Source organism: Oncorhynchus nerka, linkage group LG22 (genome assembly GCF_034236695.1).
Source record: "Oncorhynchus nerka isolate Pitt River linkage group LG22, Oner_Uvic_2.0, whole genome shotgun sequence".
Classification (NCBI taxonomy): Eukaryota; Metazoa; Chordata; class Actinopteri; order Salmoniformes; family Salmonidae; genus Oncorhynchus; species Oncorhynchus nerka.
Genome location: NC_088417.1, coordinates 26,828,423 through 26,849,104, shown reverse-complemented (window position 1 = coordinate 26,849,104; position 20,682 = coordinate 26,828,423). Strand labels below are relative to the sequence as shown.

The following is a 20,682-nucleotide window of genomic DNA, read 5'->3' as shown; positions in this document are numbered from 1 at the left end:
GATGAAAACAAGACATTTAGTAAAAATACATATATACACAATTTCACCTAAATGTATCACCTGGACATATTTACAGTCCAACTATAAAACTTCCCTTAGTCTGTCTCTTGATTTAATGATTAACATGGAAAGAAAGGTAGTCACGTGTGTACTTGAGTTCTGTACTCTGTACCAGTGGATGTCAATGACCTTTCACCTATTACACCAGAGGTGTACAAAGACAGGGTATGTTCAATGTAAAGCTCAGGTACCTTTTTACGACTCTGCTGTCTGTGCCAAGGTTCAAATGGGAGTCATTGTTACATCACGTGCCTTTACGAAACGCATCTATGAGCAACTCAAGTATCCTTATAAAACAAAGACATACTGTAAAATCACAGCACTTATCAAACTTAACTCTATGAAATAAAATATACAGCAAATTACTACTCTGTATGTGGAGTTAATTCAGAGGACGACAGAACACACTTATTTTCTGACGATATGTTTGAACTCTGACCAAGGTAACCTTTCACCCACATTCTCCAGAGAGGTATCAGCCGTTTCTGTCTCCTCCCATCAGGCGACCCCAGCACAGACTTCAGTCATACTACCTACCAAAGAGAATGCATTAAGGTTGAAAAACTCTGTCTACCTGCCCTTCCCATTTCTCCTATTTACAGTCTAGATCCTCTATGGGCTTTGTAGAACATAAGCCAACTAAACACCTGTTCCCCCATGTAACCTTGTGATAATATGGCAGTCTAGTCCAGTCACAGTCTCTTTTTAATGAAAATGTTATGTTGATACAGTTATTGCAGGTCCATGCTCTTTTTAGTGTCAAGCCACAATATTATAGTCTCTCTCCCATATAAAACCATGCGTTCTGCAGAGGCTGTTTATTTACAGTTCAGTAAAAAAATGTACTCTGTTACAGTATATTACACTGAAAAACAGAGGCAACTATTGGGTAGTAGTCACTGTAGCGGCGAGGGGCCAAGAAAAAAGGTTTCTGGGGTCTGCTGATCAAGTGCACCATCCTGATGTCACATTTCATACAATTCCACATAAATCAATAGTCAGTCATCAAGTGCCAAGCCTACATACTGCTACACGCAGCCTGAGAATTACTGTAGTGATGGAAGTAGTGCCTCAGAGACAGACGTTGTGTTCGAAGAGGGTCGCCTGAGCGCTGCACAGATATCGACCACATAGTGAGTACTTATTTGGAATGAAAGATTTGTCATTCTGGCAAGAGCCTTACTCAGGCTGCTCCTCTGGAACGCTTTGGTAGCATCCCAAATGGCACCGATCCACTAGATGGCACTGGACAAAAGTAGTGCACTATATATGGAAAAGGGAGCCATTTGGGACGAAGTCACTGAGAGGACGGGAGTCTCAAGCTTCAGGCTTCACTTCCCCTTTACTCTACAGCAGATCAGATATTCTCTCCTCCATAAGGAATAGCCTGGTCCTTGACAGTACCAAAGGATCAGGAACTAGGCTAGGAAATCACATGGAGCGATTTCACCCGGAGGGGCAAGCAGCAGCTTCATCTGAATATTATACAGCTGAAGTGGGAAGTTTACATACACTTAGGTTGGAGTTATTAAAACTCATTTTTCAACCACTACACAAATTTCTTGTGAACAAACTATAGTTTTGGCAAGTCGGTTAGGACATCTACTTTGTGCATGACACAAGTCATTTTTCCAACAATTGTTTACAGACAGATTATTTCACTGTATCACAATTCCAGTGGGTCAGAAGTTTACATACACTAAGTTGACTGTGCCTTTATACTGCTTGGGAAATTCCAGAAAATGATATGGCTTTAGAAGCTTCTGACATCATTTGAGTCAATTTGAGGTGTACCTGTGGATGTATTTCAAGGCCTACCTTCAAACTCAGTGCCTCTTTCCTTGACATCATGGGAAAATCAAAAGAAATCAGCCGAGACCTCAGAAAAAAAATTGTAGACCTCCGCAAGTCTGGTTCATCCTTGGGAGCAATTTCCAAACACCTTAAGGTACCACGTTCATCTGTACAAACAATAGTACGCAAGTATAAACACCATGGGACCACACAGCCGTCATACCGCTCAGGAAGGAGACGCGTTCTGTCTCCCAGAGGTGAAAGTACTTTGGTGCAAAAACTGCAAATCAATCCCAGAACAGCAAAGGACCTTGTGAAGATGCTGAAGGAAACAGGTACAAAAGTATCTATATCCACAGTAAAACAAGTTCTATAATCGACATAACCTGAATGGCCGCTCAGCAAGGAAGAAGCCACTGCTCCAAAACCGCAATAAAATAGCCAGACTACGGTTTGCAACTTTTTGGAGAAATGTCCTCCAGTCTGATGAAACAAAAATAGAACGGTTTGGCCATAATGACCGTCATTATGTTTGGAGGAAAAAGGGGGAGCCTTGCAAGCTGAAGAACACCATCCCAAACGTGAACCACGGGATTGGCAGCATCATGTTGTGGGGGTGCTTTGCTGCAGGAGGGACTGGTGCACTTCACAAAATAGTATGGTAGCATGAGGAAGGAAAATGATGTGGATATATTAAAGCAACATCAAGTCATCAGTCAGGAAGTTAAAGTTTGGTCGTAAATGGGTCTGAATGGGAGTGGTTGAAAAAAAAGTTTTAATGACTCCAACCTAAGTGTATGTAAACTTCAGACTTCAACTGTACATATACCTTGGTAAAAATTGCTCTTAGCAAAAGACAAGATATTGATTATACTGTTGCGTTCCCTCAGTTACTTGCCTACAGGATCACTAAACCCATCACCTAGGCAGTGCAGTTATCTGTATGAGCTAACTCATATTAATTATTATGAAATATGAATTCAGTTTGCAGGTGTATAATGCAATCATAATTCATCTAGGCCAACTTGGACCATAAATTACAAGTCATATTTTTATATAATTATTTATTCAACTAGGCAAGTCAGTTAAGAACAAATTCTTATTTACAATGACGGCCTACCAAAAGGCCTCCTGCCCGGACGAGGGCTGGGATTAGAAATAATAAAATGAAAATAGGACAAAACACACATCACAACAAGAGAGAGACCACAACACAAAGAGAGACCGAAGACAACATAGCATGGCAGCATCACATGGAAACACAGCATTGTAGCAACACAACATAGCAGCAGCACAAAACATGGTGCAAACATTATTGGGAAAGGGGGATACCTAGTCAGTTGTACAACTTAATGCCTTCAACTGAAATGGGTCTTTTTTAAGCCAACCGCACAGAATCAGAGAGGTGCGGGGGGCTGCCTTAATCAACATCCATGTTTTTGATGATTGGGGAACAGGGGGTTCACTGCCGTGCCCAGAAGCAGGACATTTTTATCTTGTCACCTCAGGGATTCGATCCAGCAACCTTTCAGTTACTGGCCCAACACTCTAACCACCAGGCTGCCTGCCGCCCCTATTGGGCACAGACAACAACAAAGGGCAAGAAGGTAGAGACAACAATATGTCACGCAAAGCAGCCACATCTGTAAGTATCCATGATTGACTCTTTGAATGAAGAGATGGAGATAAAAATGGTCCAATTTGAGTGTTTTTTGCAGCTCGTTTCAGTCGCTAGCTGCAGCAAACTGAAAAGAGGAGCGACCCAGGGATGTGTGTGCTTTGGGGACCTTTAACAGAATGTGACTGGGTGTTGTATGTTGAGGATGAGGGCTGCAGTAGGTATCTGAGATAGGGGGAGTGAGGCCTTGCGACGGGTATACAGAGATGACAAGTTTACAGAGGAGTATAAAGTGCAGTGATGTGTCCTATAAGGAGCATTGGTGACAAATCTGATGGCCGAATGGTAAAGAACATCTAACCGCTCGAGAGCACCCTTACCTGCTGATCTATAAATGGTGTCTCCATAGTCTAGCATGGTCATCGGAATCAGGATTAGTTTGGCAGCTGGGGTGAAAGAGGAGCATTTACAATAGAGGAAAAACCAAGTCTAGATTTAACTTTAGCCTGCAGCTTTGATATGTGCTGAGAGAAGGACAGTGTACCGTCTAGCCATACTACCAAGTACTTCTATGAGGTGACTACCTCAAGCTCTAAACCCTCAGAGGTAGAAATCACACTGGTGGGGAGAGGGGCATTCTTCTTACTAAACCACGTGACCTTTGTTTTGGAGGTGTTCAGAACAAGGTTAAGGGCAGAAAAAGCTTGTTGGACACTAAGAAAGCGTTGTTGTAGAGCGTTTAACAAACACATACAATCACCGTTGACAAATGTTTACTTAACCAGACTAACATATCTGATCATTTAAATACATCTTGTCAAAAGAAAACAACAAAAGAGGTTACAAATGATTAAAAACAGTAGTCTAGGTTTGTTTTAAGTGCAGAATTAGTGGGCGCCTTTCTTCAGGCCGGAGGATGGTGTGTGTGTCGTTGACGCTCCTCTAGGAGCCGAACTCTATGGTCTCCTCGGTGATAGGTTTGAAGTCGTAGTTCCCTCTTCCGTCCATGTGAAGGTAGTACTGGAGGAAGTTACAAAACAACAATTCAAAGGGTATTTCTGGCAGCAAAATGTTTTCAAAGTGTGGTTCCATAACCAGGCATTTACAAAAATAATGTAGGGTAGATCAGCTTTGATATTGCAGATAGATTGCAGATTGCAGCTTCCATCAATGTAATTGAAGTCCTGTCCTTCCTCTACCCTCAACCTCTCCCATCTATTTCTGATGTCCATCCAGTTTGATTTCTAGTTGCCACATATTTTTTAACTGTGCTGTTCCACAAAAGTTGTGAACCTATATACATTTTACAGACACAGTATATTTACCTTTGTTATCTTGTTGTCATTAGTCCCACCCTTCAGCTCCACTCAACCCCTCCCATCTATCTCTGAACACCGTCCATACTGGATTTCTATTTGCCATATATTTTTGAACTGTGCTGTTTCACAAAAGTTCTGTACCTTTCTATTCTTATAGTTTCTATAGATTTTAAATTACAGATGAACATTTTTGGTAAAATTATTATTATATTAGTGATTGATTGACTATGACTTTTCAAAATCCCATAATAGTGCTATCTGCAGAGTTAGCTCCAGGTAAATGTTGCATTTCTTCAGCCATTCCTGGACCTGCGACCAGAAACAAGCTACATATGGACAGTACCAAAACAAATGATCTAATGACTATGTCTCCTTGCAGCTTTCTGCAGAGCCCCCATATATATCTATATACATACAACATTCTCTTGTTTGGAAGAATTTTGTAGAATAATTTAAATAAAAACAATTGTGCTATGGAATCGGTACATTGAAAATCACTTCCCAACTTCCTTGCAATCTATATGGCACAGGTGCCAACTTTTTGGTCCTTAAATTAAACTGGTATACTTTTATATTTATCACAATTTTCTTTAACCAATTTTGGTCTTTAATGCAGGGCCGACAGACAAGTTCATTACTTTTCCCCCTTTCACTTGCCTCTTCCATTTTTGCGGTAATGCTTCAATTAGTAGGTTGTACTTTTGGGTAGAACCATATATTTTTGTTAGCTGCTTGTGTGACATAATTCCACCAGTCCTATTTATTATATAATTTACCAAGATTATACTTTTTTAAATTTTAAAATTGTATTGAATTTTTTTACATTTTTTTATCAGTTAGTATATTTGAGTTAAACCACAATATTTGTGGTATTATTTGTTCTGTCTTTTCTGGTGAATTAAACTGAAATTGCAACCAACTTTCTATGGCTTCTTTAAAGAAAAGTGATATTTTGGAGATTTCATTTTCAAATAACCGAAAGTGAGAGGTTGTAATCTGAATAAAGGGAAAAAGGCCATTCTTGAACATGGGGTGCGATATTCCTACTAATTTGTTAGAGGACCAGTTCGGATTGAAGTATAACTTTTGTATGATTGATGCCTTTAGTGAGAGGTCAAATGCTTTAATATTTCAGAATATCTGCCCTCCTAATTATAATTCATTATATAAATAAGACTTTAATTTAGTCTGACTTGCCATTCCAAATCAAATGGAATATTTTTTGCATTTTTCCATTTTTCCAAAAATAGACAGGTATTTTCCTTTCCATTGTAGCAAGATTTGATCCATTTTTGGTAACTTTCTATTAAATGTATTGGAGTGAGATAAAAAAAATTTTTCAGGATATATATACCGAGTATGTCCACATCACTGTCAGACCATTTTATTGGTCAACTACACAGTAATGTAAAAGTTGTATTTTTTGTGATCCAATACGTAATAGAGTACACATAATTTTGTTGTAAAAATATCAAGATCCTCTTAGCCTCGATGAGGCTGTGGCAGGATCCAAATTGTGGATTTAAAAGAAAAGTCATCAGCGTACAGTGGATTCTAACCCCTTGATATTATTGCCAGATCTGATTTTAACAGCTAACTTTTCAATGGCAATAAGAAATAGATATGCCAATAGTGGATAACCTTGTTTTACTCCCCTTGAAAGTTTAAAACTTTGAGAAGTAGCCATTTACTATTTTACACCTAGGGTTACTATACATAACTTTAACCCAAGAGATTCTCCACAATTGAAATATTCCAGGCATTTATACTGTATATAAACTCCAGTCGTACTCTATCAAAAACCTTTTCAAAGTCAGCTATGAATACCAGGCCTGGTTTCCCAGATGTTTCATAGTGTTCTATTGTTTACACTTGTCATATATTATCTCCAATGTATTGTCCATGTAAAAAACCTGTTGGTATTGCTGGATATTATTAATCCTTTTTAACATTTTAATCAGCTATGCATTTTGCTAGAAACATTTGCATCTCAACACTGAAGTGTAAGAAGCCTCCAATTGTTTTAGACTGGATCTTTATATTTACCACTTGGATCCTGTTTCAGTAATAATGAAATCAGACCTTGTTGAGTGTCCGATAATCTACCATTTATATAGGAGTGGTTAAAATATGCTGATAACAGTCCTCTGTGTATATCAAAAAGGTTTGGTATAACTCCTCTGGTATGCCATCCAGTCCTGGAGTTTTCCTGGAATTAAAGGCTTTAATTGCATCAAGATGTTCCTCCTCTGTAATTTGGCCTTCACATGAGCCTTTCTGTACAGATGTTAATTTGACATTATTAATAGGGAAAAAATCCATACAATTAGAGTCGGTTAGTGGGGATGGAGGAGACAAATGAAAACATGTGCTTAAAGTACTTTACTTCCTCTTTCAAAATGTTTTTTTTTATGAATAATGGTTGACTCAGTCATTTGTAACAAGTTTCAGGGAATTCTTTGTGCCTTTTTCCCCATATTCCATCCAGTTTGCTTTATTTTTTACAATATATTACACGGGATCTTTCTTGAATAAGTTCCTCCATTTCTTTTTGTTTTTGCTCTCACTTATTCTGAGCCTCTATGGTACGGTTTTTATTGCTATCTGTACTGTTAGTCCTTCCATTTCCTTTGTTTGTGTGGACTCCTTGACCTGTTGCTCCTACCCTCTACTTTTTTGAACATTTTGTTAAAAATCGCGCAACATTTCAGCGCCCTGCTACTCATGCCAGGAATATAGTACGTTCATATGGTTAGAATGTGTGGATAGAAAACACTCGGACGTTTATAAAACTGGTTAAATCACGACTGTGGCTATAACATAACGTGCGTTACATCGGAAAGCGCAGGAAAACCTGATCACAGAAAATGGAAATAAATATCATTGCGCCACTTCCAGCAATTGTTCACAGTGAGCCGAATTAGATAAGACCGAGGTTTCAACTCCCACAGCATCCCCATGTTGTCTAGAGTCTTGTGAATTGAATCAGCTTTGATTCTTGGTTGAACCGAATCAGGGGAACCACTTACCTCCAGTCTCCGCCCAGATCATTTGGAAGAACTCTCTCGTGAAATTTTTTCCAAGACGACAGCTAATGATTTTTACATCGCCTCCTGATGATTTTTATCGCTTATTAACGTTTACTAATACCTAAAGTAGCATTACAAACGTATTTCGAAGTGTTTTGTGAAAGTTTATCGTCTACTTTTTGAATTTTAAAAAAATGACGTTACGTTGTGAAAACGCTGTTTTTTTCGTTTATCACACAGTCTACATATAACGATATCTTGGCTTTATATGGCCCGATTTAATCGAAATAAAGACCCAATAGTGTTTATGGGACATCTAGGAGTGCCAACAAAGAAGATGGTGAAAGGTAATGACTGTTTTCTATTTTATTGTGCGGTTTGTGTAACGCCGAAATGCTAATTATTTTGTTTACGTCCCCTGCGTGGCTTTTGTGTTGTAGTGTATTGGTGCATGCTATCAGATAATAGCTTCTCATGCTGTCGCCGAAAAGCATTTTAAAAATCTGACTTGTTGCCTGGATTCACAACGAGTGTAGCTTTAATTCGATACCCTGCATGTGTATTTTAATGAACGTTTGAGTTTTAACTAATACTATTAGCATTTAGCGTAGCGCATTTGCATTTACCAGAGCTCTAGTTGGAACGCAAGCGTCTCAGGTAGAAGCAAGAGATGAGTACTGAATTGCATGGCCTCTAAAGGAACATTTAAAAGTGTCCCATACAATAAGGGGATCTGCTGTACCTATGTTACGTTGGAAAAAGTCCATTATAAATGATTCTGTCCTAGTTAAAAACAAGTCATCATCCAATAGGCTTTGATAAAATTTCCAATATCGTCATCCACATGGAAAGAATAATAATGCCAATTATTTGATGGTCTGACTGCATTCTGTCCCCTATCAACACTTTGTTAATTTTGGTGCCAGAGAGAATGACATAAGAAAGTAGTCAGGACGACTAGCTTGATTGAGCCTCCATCGTGTATGTCTCACTAGGTCAGGCTATTTAAGCCTGCATATATCCACTAATTCCAATATATCCATGACATTGGTGATTTCCTTAAGTTCATGAGGTATTTAAAACGTTATTATGACCTCCCATCATGGTTCAAAACATTTAGAATCATCCATCTACCTAGAGGATCTGTTTGGACAATTCGCACATTTGGATCAAAATGACTGTTAATGAATATCATCAGCCCTTTTGAATTTGATTGCCCATGGAAAAATATATTTTGTCCCTCCAGTCCTTTTTCCACACAATTTCATCTAAATTTGTAAAAAGGACCAAGCTACAAATTTTGTGTATATATATATATATATATATATACATATACATATATATATACATATATATTAGATTACTATTATTATAATGTCTTATTTTTTTATATAACATTTGATCAAATTGAATTAGTTTCCTGTAAACAATATATATTATATATACCTTCGCTTTTAGCCAGGTAAATACTGATATTTTTTTTCTTATTATCTGCTAAGCCATTACAATTATAACTGGCTATACTTATTTCACCATAATGAGATACAAGTTTCAAATCTATTTATCATTCTAAATGTTCTTAAACTCACCATTAAAATAACACTACCAGGGGAACTTAACCAAAACATTTTGACTGTCATGACACAAATGAAACAAAAGCTACATCTTAGAAAACTGCCTGAAGGAGTTTCCCACTAAAAACTCCCAGATGTATCACAGCATCAGAAGCCACAAAGACCCACGTAACGGTGTTTCCAGAAAGGATGTCATCTTACCTCATGGTGTTTCCACAAAGACTTTCTGTGAGAGACAGTGAACAGACTGATGCCAACCTGTGGATAAAGTAACAAACCAGTCATAAGAAAAGAGCCAAAAAGATGCGACACAAACACTTGTCAGACCAAATAATTACATGAGGAACTATATGAACTATGCTGCAGACATAACGTGTATGTAAGGTGTGCTGTTGTTTATTAAACTGAAGTTGTATAAAGATGGAAGTAAACACTCAGACCTATCACAGTACATGCTTAGAGTCCAGATTAAAGGCTGGAGGGGGTTGGGGCTATCCGTACCGTTCTGCAGTGACTGTAGATGAAGTCCTCCACATCTACACTCACAGCACTGGTGCACTCATCCAAGATGGCAAACTGAGGTTTGTGGTAGAACAACCTTGCCATCTACAGACAGAGACAAACATCACACATACAAAACAAAGTCAATCACCTTAATTCTGTAATAAACTGAATTAGAATGTGATGATGTAAGCTTGAGAAAGCTTCGATTAAAAACTGAAGAAAGAATCAAAAAAAGAAAAGGTCTTACCGCCATCCTCTGCTTCTCTCCTCCACTGAGGACATCCATCCAGTCCTGCACGGTGTCCCAAGTCCCCTCTCTGTCCAGGATGTGACCTAACTGGACGTTGCCCAGGTACTCCTTCAGCACCTGGTCAGAGATGCCTTTCCTCTTTTGCTCCTCATAGGTGTCAGGGTAGATCACCTGATCCCTCAGCGTGCCAATGGGCATGTAGGGTCTCTACATTAAGATGGAAGAGGTCAGGGGTCATGTACGGTCTCTACAATAAGATGGAACAGCCTTCCAGTAGAGCCAATATGGCTGCCAATTTACCAAAACATGGAATAGAATATAACATTGGTAATATAAGAGACTCAAAGTGTCCATTTAGTTACCTGAGGAACATAGAAGAGCTTCCCTCGCTCAGGCTTGGTCAGCTGCCCTCCGAACAGAGGCCAGAGCTATAGAGTCAACAACACACCTAATGTTACCTCCATGGCCTACTGTGCTCTTAAGACACTTTAACCAAAATGTTTGACTTAGTTGCAGTACTTCCATTATTACAAGATCTTCCATTGCCACATCTTATCTTACATAGACAGTCATGTCAGTATGAATAAATAGAACAAGATCGTAAAAACAGACAATTCTTCACCTCTCCCAGTACTCTGAAGAGTGAGCTCTTGCCACAGCCATTGGGCCCACACACTAACACGTTGGTACCAGACCGCACCTGAAGAAAGAGAGAGTGAAAGCGAGTGTCGGGGAGGGCATATAACCTCATTGTAACATCCAGCGTGGCCCTCCGAACTTTGAATGTCAACACCACTTCAACATCACCCATTAAAGTCTAAGTTGTTTGAGTGTACTTAGGTCCAACTGAATGACTAGACGAGTGGCACACATTCATTGGCGAGGGACTCCAAAGTCATGGTAGCTTTACCATCTCATAACATCTATTTTGCAAGAGAACTGTGAGTTCTCAGTGAGACTAACCATGCAAAAATAAAAAGGTTAAATAAAATATACAAAGGAAAGAAAGAGATGCCCACTTCAAAGGTCAGGTCCTTGATCAGGACATCTCCATTGGGTGTTGCTAGTGGTGTGTGTTCAAACCTGCAACACCAACACAGTCAGACACTGTTCTTAGTGACGATTCATGCTCAGACCTCAGAAAACACCTTGGCTTTGGACAACTTCAGTGAGGTAAAAGTAAAATATTAAAGTGATTTCATGCAGCCAATATTATGTACAGCAATGCACTGAGGATTGTCACACATACTTGATGATGTGGTCTACGTTGATGATCTGTCCGCTGCCCGGGACCAGTGTGACTCTTTCTACACCTAATGATTCTTTGTTCTGATGGGAGACCATGGTACGCTCGTATTTCCCAGAGTTCAGTTCTTTCAGGACCTTCCTGAGCTCAGTGATACGCATGGTGAACCTGTTGGGAAGGAGAGACAGGCCTATAGCAGAAGACCACCTACACAGCACTTGGGAGTGAAAGCATGAAGAGCCGTGATGGAAGAGTAGAGTGAAGGCATGGAAAGACGGGAGCGATGTCCGTTATGTGGTCTCTGGCTGGAGAAGCCGTCGGATTAAATGGCATCAATTCAAATCGATTCAATGGAATTGGCGATGGGGATCAGTGTTTTGGGAAGAGTGAAGGCTCACCCGGAAAGCCTGGTCATATCTCTGCCAGCCAGTACGATCCTTCCCAGAGCCTGGGCCAGACTCAGCAGCATCCTGCCACTCTGGTAATAGTCTTCCATCAGCTCAGCTTGGGTGCTGTTCATGTGGCGGGGGTCGGACAGGTTGAGGAAGGGCCGACTCACCACCAGGTAGCCCACCACGGTGGCCATGTCTGCAGGGGGGAAGAGACACAAGAAGTGACTCATAGCTCTGGTGGAAAACCAATTCTGTATTGAACAATGTTATTTTGTCGCCTAGCAAAGCAATAATTGGATGTCTGGCGAATGGCAAGTTGACTGACAGCCATATATCTCTGGCTATGTAACGGAGGACATGATCATAAGCTGTAGGTTTAAAACATCAGATCTTACACTTGGCGACCATGCTGTCTACAAAGCCCATAGAGAAGCGGAAGAAGATGAACTTGTGCAAATGGTCGACCTGAGAAGATAGAAGACAAAAAGGTATCACAACATTAGACACTGTAAAGACAGTTCCAACCACAATCAGCAGTAAAGGCATCACAATATTAAACACTGTAGAGACAGTTCCAACCACAATCAGCAGTAAAGGTATCACAACATTATTCGACACTGTAGAGACAGTTCCAACCACAATCAGCAGTAAAGGTATCACAACATTATTAGACACTGTAGAGACAGTTCCAACCACAATCAGCAGTAAAGGTATCACAACATTATTCGACACTGTAGAGACAGTTCCAACCTCAATCAGCAGTAAAGGTATCACAACATTATTAGACACTGTAGAGACAGTTCCAACCACAATCAGCAGTAAAGGTATCACAACATTATTAGACACTGTAGAGACCATTCCAACCACAATCAGCAGTAAAGGTATCACAACATTATTAGACACTGTAGAGACAGTTCCAACTACAATCAGCAGTAAAGGTATCACAACATTATTAGACACTGTAGAGACCGTTCCAACCACAATCAGCAGTAAAGGTATCACAACATTATTAGACACTGTAGAGACAGTTCCAACCACAATCAGCAGTAAAGGTATCACAACATTATTAGACACTGTAGAGACAGTTCCAACCACAATCAGCAGTAAAGGTATCACAACATTATTAGACACTGTAGAGACAGTTCCAACCACAATCAGCAGTAAAGGTATCACAACATTATTAGACACTGTAGAGACAGTTCCAACCACAATCAGCAGTAAAGGTATCACAACATTATTAGACACTGTAGAGACAGTTCCAACCACAATCAGCAGTAAAGGTATCACAACATTATTAGACACTGTAGAGACAGTTCCAACCACAATCAGCAGTAAAGGTATCACAACATTATTAGACACTGTAGAGACAGTTCCAACCACAATCAGCAGTTTGCCCGTTGAGATGGAAGTGAACGAAGAAATCTTTAATATCCCTCTTACTGACAAAGGACTAATGGTACCTACCAGTTTCTTAAATGTTGAATGAATCGTCTGTTTCTCTCTCATGTTGCCATTGTAGAAGGCAATCTCCTCACTATGGCAAAACAGTACATGTTTAACATAAGTTAGTTCTCTTTTTTAAAGACCTCGCTCCTTGACTGAGGATTTATTTAACAGGTTTTACTTTAGTCAGAAAACACTGTATTGCCAACCCATGACAAAGTCAGTGTAGATCCAGGTCTTTACCTGTTGGTGATGAGTCGTGAGTTGACGTATCGGTACTCTCCCTCGTAGCGCTGCTCAATGACAGTCATCTTACCGATGGGCTTCCGCAGTCTGGTCAGGAACAGGCCTGAGATCAGCAGGTAGGCCATCATACTCGATGGGCCCTGAGGGAAACAATGACATTACATCCTGTTAAAACCTGAATGGAATCTATTGGATGCCTCTGGAATCGGAGTATATATATATTCACCTGGGCTCCGATGGAAGACGTCAGCTTGAAGATGTACAGTCCAATGTCCAAGAGAGGCTAAAGGAGAGATGCAGTAAGTGTACATTTTACACAACGTAGCTTTCTTGATGGCTTGTTTTCAGCAATATTATGATTTACACAAGAAGTTAATGATTGACTAAGATGTTCTACAAATACTATACAAATTCGCACCAGACACCTTGGAACCACACACACAAACACAGAGGTAAACAGTAGTAAAAATGATGGTTTAGGTCAACTCTACTGTACCTTGCTGAGATTGGAGTAGAGGTCAACCACACTGTTACAAAACTTCTCTACGTCTTGAGTCAGCAGCTGGTCAGCGTTGGCAATGCGGTTATCCAGGTTGCCCATTTTGTAGTACGTGTATCCTCTGGGGATGGCACATGTTGAGTGAATTCGTTTGTAGATTGGTTGTTATTTATTGTTAGGGACCATGTACAACATACCATTGCACCATATTTAGTTAGATAACTATTTATCTGTAGTCCCTATTGGAATGTTTGCGAAAAAGCCAGACATCAAGGTTCTGAGATGAGGCAGTAGGCAATGCTTACTTGAGGTACTCGTCGTAGAGATGTTTGGTCAGCCTCTCTCTGAACTTCAGCTTCAGCTCGTTCAGACCCAGCTTCAAGAGGTTATTCACCAAGGCAAACTGGAAATGGACAGTCACAAAACACTATTACTATCAGAGCTTAATCAAAATACAACCTATTGCAGTGTCTGTTCTCCAAGCACAGTATGCATGTGATGAAATCTGGATTTGTTCGTTAAATGGGCAGAGGGACTGTTTAATACAAAACACGCAGAGCAAATTAAATACCAAGTGTCTAGCGAATAAGATACAGTACATTTGCACAGAATGTCAAGCTTATGTGTATGTACACGAACAACATATTATCCAGTATTTCAGCCAACGTATGAATTAAATATATGGTTATTAATACATTAGTATTGGTAAGTGATGAATTACAGTAGAGAGAGGTTAATGATTTATATTCAGTGTATATTGCCATGTTGATATCAGACCTCTGAGAATTTACACCAAAAGAACAATTATAACACTAAAGAAGTACTGTGGGACTACTGTAGCACATTCAGAAGTCTGGTATTTGTAAACTATTCGTTATACAATCAACTTACTACTGCAATATGAGATTTAAAATCAGACTCAAGTATATCAATTAACATCTAGACTCATGTACATTTTGGATGCGATGAAATACCAAAAACACACTTACAATTGGCATAGCTTTGCAACACTTGAACAAGTAGTTCTTGAAATCGGCGTTGTTGCGACTGATAATTGCACTGCAAACCACAACATGCACAAGAATGAGCAAACATGGGACAGATAGCTATTGTCCGATTGATTCACTTCAACATTAGTGGCAGTGATTAGCCTCTGTCCTCCTTCAGATCTGCTTGTGCTTTACCCAACTCCTCTGCCATGACGGTCATAGTAATTGGCAAGGAAAAGTGGCATTAGCTCAAGCACATAGAGTACATATCCGGTGACCGAGCTAGAAGTCATGGAGAGCGGAGAAAAAGTAACAACCAAACAAATTTAGAAAGATGATTTAGGATCATTCACATAAGGCCCAGCTAGTGTTTTGCTGCATTGGCCGTGAGATTGTATGGAAGCAGAGCTCTGACATTAAGGATGATTTGTTATACAAATAGATACACTGGCGTTGGAACAGCCAATGGCAATTAGTCATGTTGAGTTTACAAATGTTATGGCCTGAAAAGCTTAACTGTACTAGGCAACAAACAACGAAAAACACGGGTTATCGGTTTTATAGGTTTGGGTTCTATGAAAACCATCACGTGGTGGAGAGTTACGCAAGGTATGACAGCAACGTAGGAATAACAGAGTGCGATCTCTGCTAATGATACCACTGTGGGAGATTGAAAGACAGCAATCAATTCCTGAGCAGGAAAATAAATACGGTTTGATATGGGGCTGGTTTCCCAGTCCCAGACGAAGCCTAGTCATGGAGTAAAGAGCACTACAATTATTATCTCCATTGAACATGCGTTCCAGTACTAAGCTGAACCTGTGTATGGGGAACCGGACCATAAAATTTTAACCCTTTCAACACCAAACTCATTGGCTATCATGATCTGGTCATAGTCATAGTGAAGCAGCCTAACAAGTCACATGGAAAGTCAGTGTTCTAACCGTAGAACTGGTATTAGAACACTATTAGAGCTCTACGGTTCTAACCTTTCAATCATGGTTCCGTTCTGGATCATCCATACGTCACAGTATGTCCGGGTCACCAGCATAGCAGCGATGAAGAGAAGGTATCCAGTCTGGGGTGATAACAATGGAGGGAACGGAGAAGAGGTGCAGGACAGGTGGGGAACAGACAACACCAGATGAGCAAATCCCTCAGATTAAACAATACAATGTTCATAAACAAGTCAATCTTATGTTGTATTGTAAGTAATGTGTGCAAACTCATTTAAAAAATAATAATGAGTAAAACATGGCAGTTCAAATGTAGAAGGGGCCTGTCCTTAACTAACAGCATGACCAGTATTTCCGTCTTATTAGAGTTAATTGAGTTCAATAGAGGAGCAACTCTGATACGCCCAACAGATGTCATCGCAACCTTGGCTTATCAAACAAACGGATCAGTATATAAGGTCAATGTCTAGGCTCCATGGTTTTGTAGGACACACAAGTTTAGACAATATTGTAGAACATGTTGAGACACGCACACATAGAGAAAGAGATAAGTTGTGGGGTAAAAGTGACGCAATGAAGGAACACATATCCATCTTTACAAGGCAAGGGCATCGCCTGTTCCCACAGATATTGATTACTTCAAGGTTCAATGCTTATCATGATGTGACGCAACAGAACATACATTTACAAAGACATCCACTTAATATTATGATTCCGATGACATAATAATGTCCCTATAATAAGCCATTGGGAAATACTAAGATCTTGTTTTTTTTGCTCAATATGTGCAATTGTTGACCATATTTTCTGTAACAAAACAACCCAACCACTAGGCTCACCTCTTTGCAGAACCATCGAGGCACCATGATCCGGAGGATCTTGCTGATTCTGAGGAAGAAGACATAGTCCACCGCCGCCCGGTCTTTCTTAGCTGCTTTGTCCTGAACAAATAGAGCCAAAGCAGTTGTTGGGGACAAATGTGACAATGACATGTGGTTGGATATTTTATACGTTTGTTGATGCACTTACATACTTACTTCATTGCTCAACACCAGTTCTGAGCCCCCTTTTGTACTGTAAAAGACATAGGGCACATAGTCAGATACAATGTTCCAACAGACATGTGGGACATCAGGATAGCAACACAGTACCAAGGTAACATTAGTTTCATCATGACCATAATAAACCAAGTGTATGTTGTGTAGGCTAAACTAAGGTCACAAGGAGTCTTGACACGGCATTTAACCTGAAATGAATAAGCAATTTGTAACTGTCCAATGAACTTTCAATATACTACTGACAGGCTGCATGCTGCTAATAAGCGTCATTGTATCTTGCGGGAAAACTGACAGTGTTGTCTTTGTTACTAAATTTAGCAACATTTGCCCCAATTATCCTGCTGACCCAGGCTATGAAGACCTGTTTGCAAATGAGAACGGAGACTTACATCAGAGATATAATAACACATAATTACTGCAACATATGTTGTTTTTTTTACCTTTATCTAACTAGGCAAATCAGTTAAGAACAAATTCTTATTTTCAATGATGGCCTAGGAACTGTGGGTTAACTGCCTGTTCAGGAGCAGAATGACAGATTTGTACCTTGTCAGCTCTGGGATATGACCTTGCAACCTTTCGGTTACTAGTCCAACGCTCTAACCACTAGGCTACCCTGCCACCCCGTTTGCGTCAACCCTTGTCTCTTATGGATAACCGCAATATTATATAACTGCAATACATCACTGACTTTCAGATTTAAGACATTACATATGTCAAATTGGACATTCAATAATTCTGTCTAACTTGGATTGCTGGCCACAAATTCTGTGATACAAGAACACACCAAGGTAAAATTAGTTTTATATTGGATATTCAGACTTCAATAGGTCTTACACAAAGCATGCCATGACTATAAAAAGTATATATATTCTGAAAAGGGGAGGATGGAGAACAATCCACATAATTTTTGGTTTGAAATGTTGATATTTTTTCGAAAATAACTAACTGCTTTCGGGATTGTCTCTTTCTCTTAAAGAGGCAGGTTGTTGGGGTGGGATCAGGAGAGTGATTAATGAACGGACCCATTCACTCTGGCTGCAACACCACATGCAGTGATTAGGTCCACCTTAAAACGAGCATTTCGAAGCAGAGTGCTTTTGAATATTTAAAGCCACCCTAAAAATATAAATAATCCACCAAAAAAATCATAATTACATTTCAACTACTACAAAAAACAGGTATTTTTCTCCATCCTCCCTTTCATTTGGAATATGTAATTTTCATAGTCATGGCACATTTTTGTAAGAACTATTGAAGATTGAAAGTGGAAAAAAATTATAATAAATACAAATGAACTGGATTTTTGTCCATTCTCCCCTGATTCAGAACATAACGATTTTCATAATCATGACACGCTCTGTGTAAGATCTATTGAAGATTGAAATCTGGAATCAGATTTTTTTTTATAACAACAAAAGGTTGAGTGGATTGTTCTCCATCCACCCCTGATTCAGAATATAACATTTTCATAGTCATGGCATAATTAGTTCAATATAGAGAAAAAAATCATATCCACTGAATATCCAATATAAAACTCCTTTTACCTCAGTCAAGAACCGGTGGCATGGGCACTCTAGCAATGCACAATTAAAGTACAACCAAGATTATAATTTATTCAGCAACATACCTGCTTGACTTGCCTCCTCTTCTTCTTTGCTTCAGGATGCATAAAGCGAGTAGGACTCCCCCAGCTATCGAGGAGTTTTTAGCTGTAAAATATTTACTGACGGCTGCCATGTTTCCTAGAGTACCAGCTGAGCCGCAGAGTTGGCAACTATATTTCAAGGAAAGTAGCTATAGGCTGCTCCATTTGTAGCCTCTCTGCCAAGTCCCCAACAACCGGATGTTCCGGTTTTCAGGGGAAATGGAAAGAGAGTCTGTGAAGTGAATTCCACTTTTGAATATTAACAAGGTGACACCAAAGACAGTACAGTACGAAGATAGGCTGCAACTGCTTCTCTAATAGAAATCCCAGATCACACTTATAGTCTCAAGTAGAAACACATAACCGAGTCTAAAACTCATCTCGAGCCAAACTGAGCATGTGCAGGCCTTCATATCAAAGGCACTCGTTCGCTATAAATCTGTTTTTGACAAAAATGAAAACGTGTCAGTTTGTCACTTTCACTAGGTTATAGTAATAACATGTTCAACTACTTAGAGTTGCACTATGCAGGAATCTCTCCGCTATTTCTTGGTTTCTAAAATTCTAATAGTTTGCCTATTTTCAGTTTATGTGACAAAACAAACAAGCATAGTGTAGATAATCATTGTACCATCTAAACCGCTGTGAAATATGATTTCCATAACTAAAAATATTGTGTTTTCAGCTGTTTGAAGCAGGTGTATAAAACCGAAAGCAAAAGATGCAAAGACAAAACTTAAAAACAGGAAGCATAGAAATAGCACACATAGAACAGATATATTGCTTCTTAGACTTGCTTTCAATGAGAATCACAGATCTGTAACTCACATTTCTATGTGAATTTTGTCAGTTCACCCAAAAAGTTACATATTGCAGCTTTAAGACATATGCTAGAATCTAGGTTATGCCTTTAGATTTCGAGAAAATGAACAACTAAGGAAGGCATTTTCACTTCTCTCATTGACTTCTCAATATCCAACCCCCCCCACCCCCCACCCCCCCGCCTAGTCTGTTTGGTCTGTTTCACAAGCGTTGACGGAAGTCTCACGATGTTGCGCCTCTGGGTTTAGAAACTCTGCGGTAACACTCCATCTTAACTCCTCCTCCACATTAACTGGATTGGTTGAACAGTGCCGAAGAGAACCTCCCCTGACAGATTTTTTTCTTCTTGACAAGACCATGTATGTAGGGCAGTGGTCACCAACCGTGACCACTGAGTCAAAATGCAAGCTGAGATCTACAGCTCAGATTGTTTTTTAAATATGACTTTAAAAAAAAACGTAAGCCTATGCAACATTAACCACTTAAAAGCAGTTCTGCAGCAATGAGGTTTGTGCAGGTGGCTATAGGCCCAATACATGTTGTTCTTTTCAGACTATTTCAAAATTATAATTAAAAAATGTAGTTATCTGATCACACTGGTAATAATTTGTATTTACTTGTGAGGAACAGCTGAGTGAGTGGGATATGTTTTATTTAAAAGAATTACTGGACTGATGGCTTTTTTTTACCAGATTGATGGAGGGAGCACCGTGCCTCACCCGACTCACCATCTCTCCACTCTCCCTCCCTCCGCTGAGAATAGGGGACACAGTCACAGAGTTTCTAAACCCAGAGGCGCAACATCGCAAGACTTCCGGGAAGACTAGGCCGGGGTTTGGGGTTAGAGAAGCACTCTGTTCTGCAACCTCAGCTGTCTTGGGAGGGCAGCTTCTGCTCAGCCCAGTCCAAGCTCTTCTCTGTCCTGGCACCCCAATGGTGGAATCAGCTTCCCCCTGAAGCAAGGACAGCAGAGTCCCTGCCCATCTTCAAACATCTGAAACCCTACCTCTTCAAACAGTCTCTTAAATAATCCTCTTTCTCACTTCAACCCCCCCCAAAAAAAAAACAAACACTTAACCAGCACTTGCAGTTTTTGCCCATCTTCATACTGTACTGTCTTTGACACAGTCTTCCAGCTGGTGGTGAAACTCAAGTTGGGCTGCATTATTTCTGCCTCATGCACCAATTCATGTTGTTACTCCTATGACCCGAGAGATTGAAAAAAGACACAAGCC

At 39.8% G+C, this 20,682-nt stretch overlaps 1 protein-coding gene across 2 annotated transcripts; it reads right to left on the bottom strand.

The window, feature by feature from the left end:
* Window positions 1-2,903: 2,903 nt before the first annotated feature.
* Window positions 2,904-19,291, bottom strand: LOC115105050 (ATP-binding cassette sub-family D member 3-like). Of its 2 annotated transcripts, XM_029626593.2 has the most exons (20): window positions 18,608-19,291; window positions 16,957-16,993; window positions 16,759-16,860; window positions 15,953-16,041; window positions 14,964-15,033; window positions 14,280-14,377; window positions 13,972-14,095; window positions 13,702-13,758; window positions 13,473-13,615; window positions 13,251-13,320; window positions 12,182-12,251; window positions 11,793-11,982; window positions 11,398-11,562; window positions 11,168-11,231; window positions 10,771-10,848; window positions 10,511-10,576; window positions 10,146-10,355; window positions 9,896-10,000; window positions 9,596-9,652; window positions 2,904-4,492 (listed from the first exon to the last, which is right to left on the bottom strand). In XM_029626593.2, exons 1-20 carry the CDS (start codon window positions 18,715-18,717, stop codon window positions 4,415-4,417), a joined length of 1,983 nt encoding a protein of 660 aa, XP_029482453.1. In that variant the 5' UTR covers window positions 18,718-19,291; the 3' UTR covers window positions 2,904-4,414. The 2 variants fall into 2 exon arrangements, with proteins under 2 accessions (XP_029482453.1, XP_064863177.1); XM_065007105.1 differs by lacking the exon at window positions 18,608-19,291 and having other exon boundaries at window positions 16,949-16,966.
* Between the last annotated feature and the right edge of the window lie 1,391 nt (window positions 19,292-20,682).

Bases quoted from the DNA above. Each gene is read 5' to 3' on its own strand.
- LOC115105050 (XM_029626593.2), bottom strand. From the start codon at position 18,717: ATGGCAGCCGTCAGTAAATATTTTACAGCTAAAAACTCCTCGATAGCT. The intron at 11,232-11,397 runs GTATGTGTGACA...TTGGTGTTGCAG, and splicing joins AACGTAGACCACATCATCAA to GTTTGAACACACACCACTAG. The intron at 10,001-10,145 runs GTAAGACCTTTT...CTCTGTCTGTAG, and splicing joins GAGAGAAGCAGAGGATGGCG to ATGGCAAGGTTGTTCTACCA.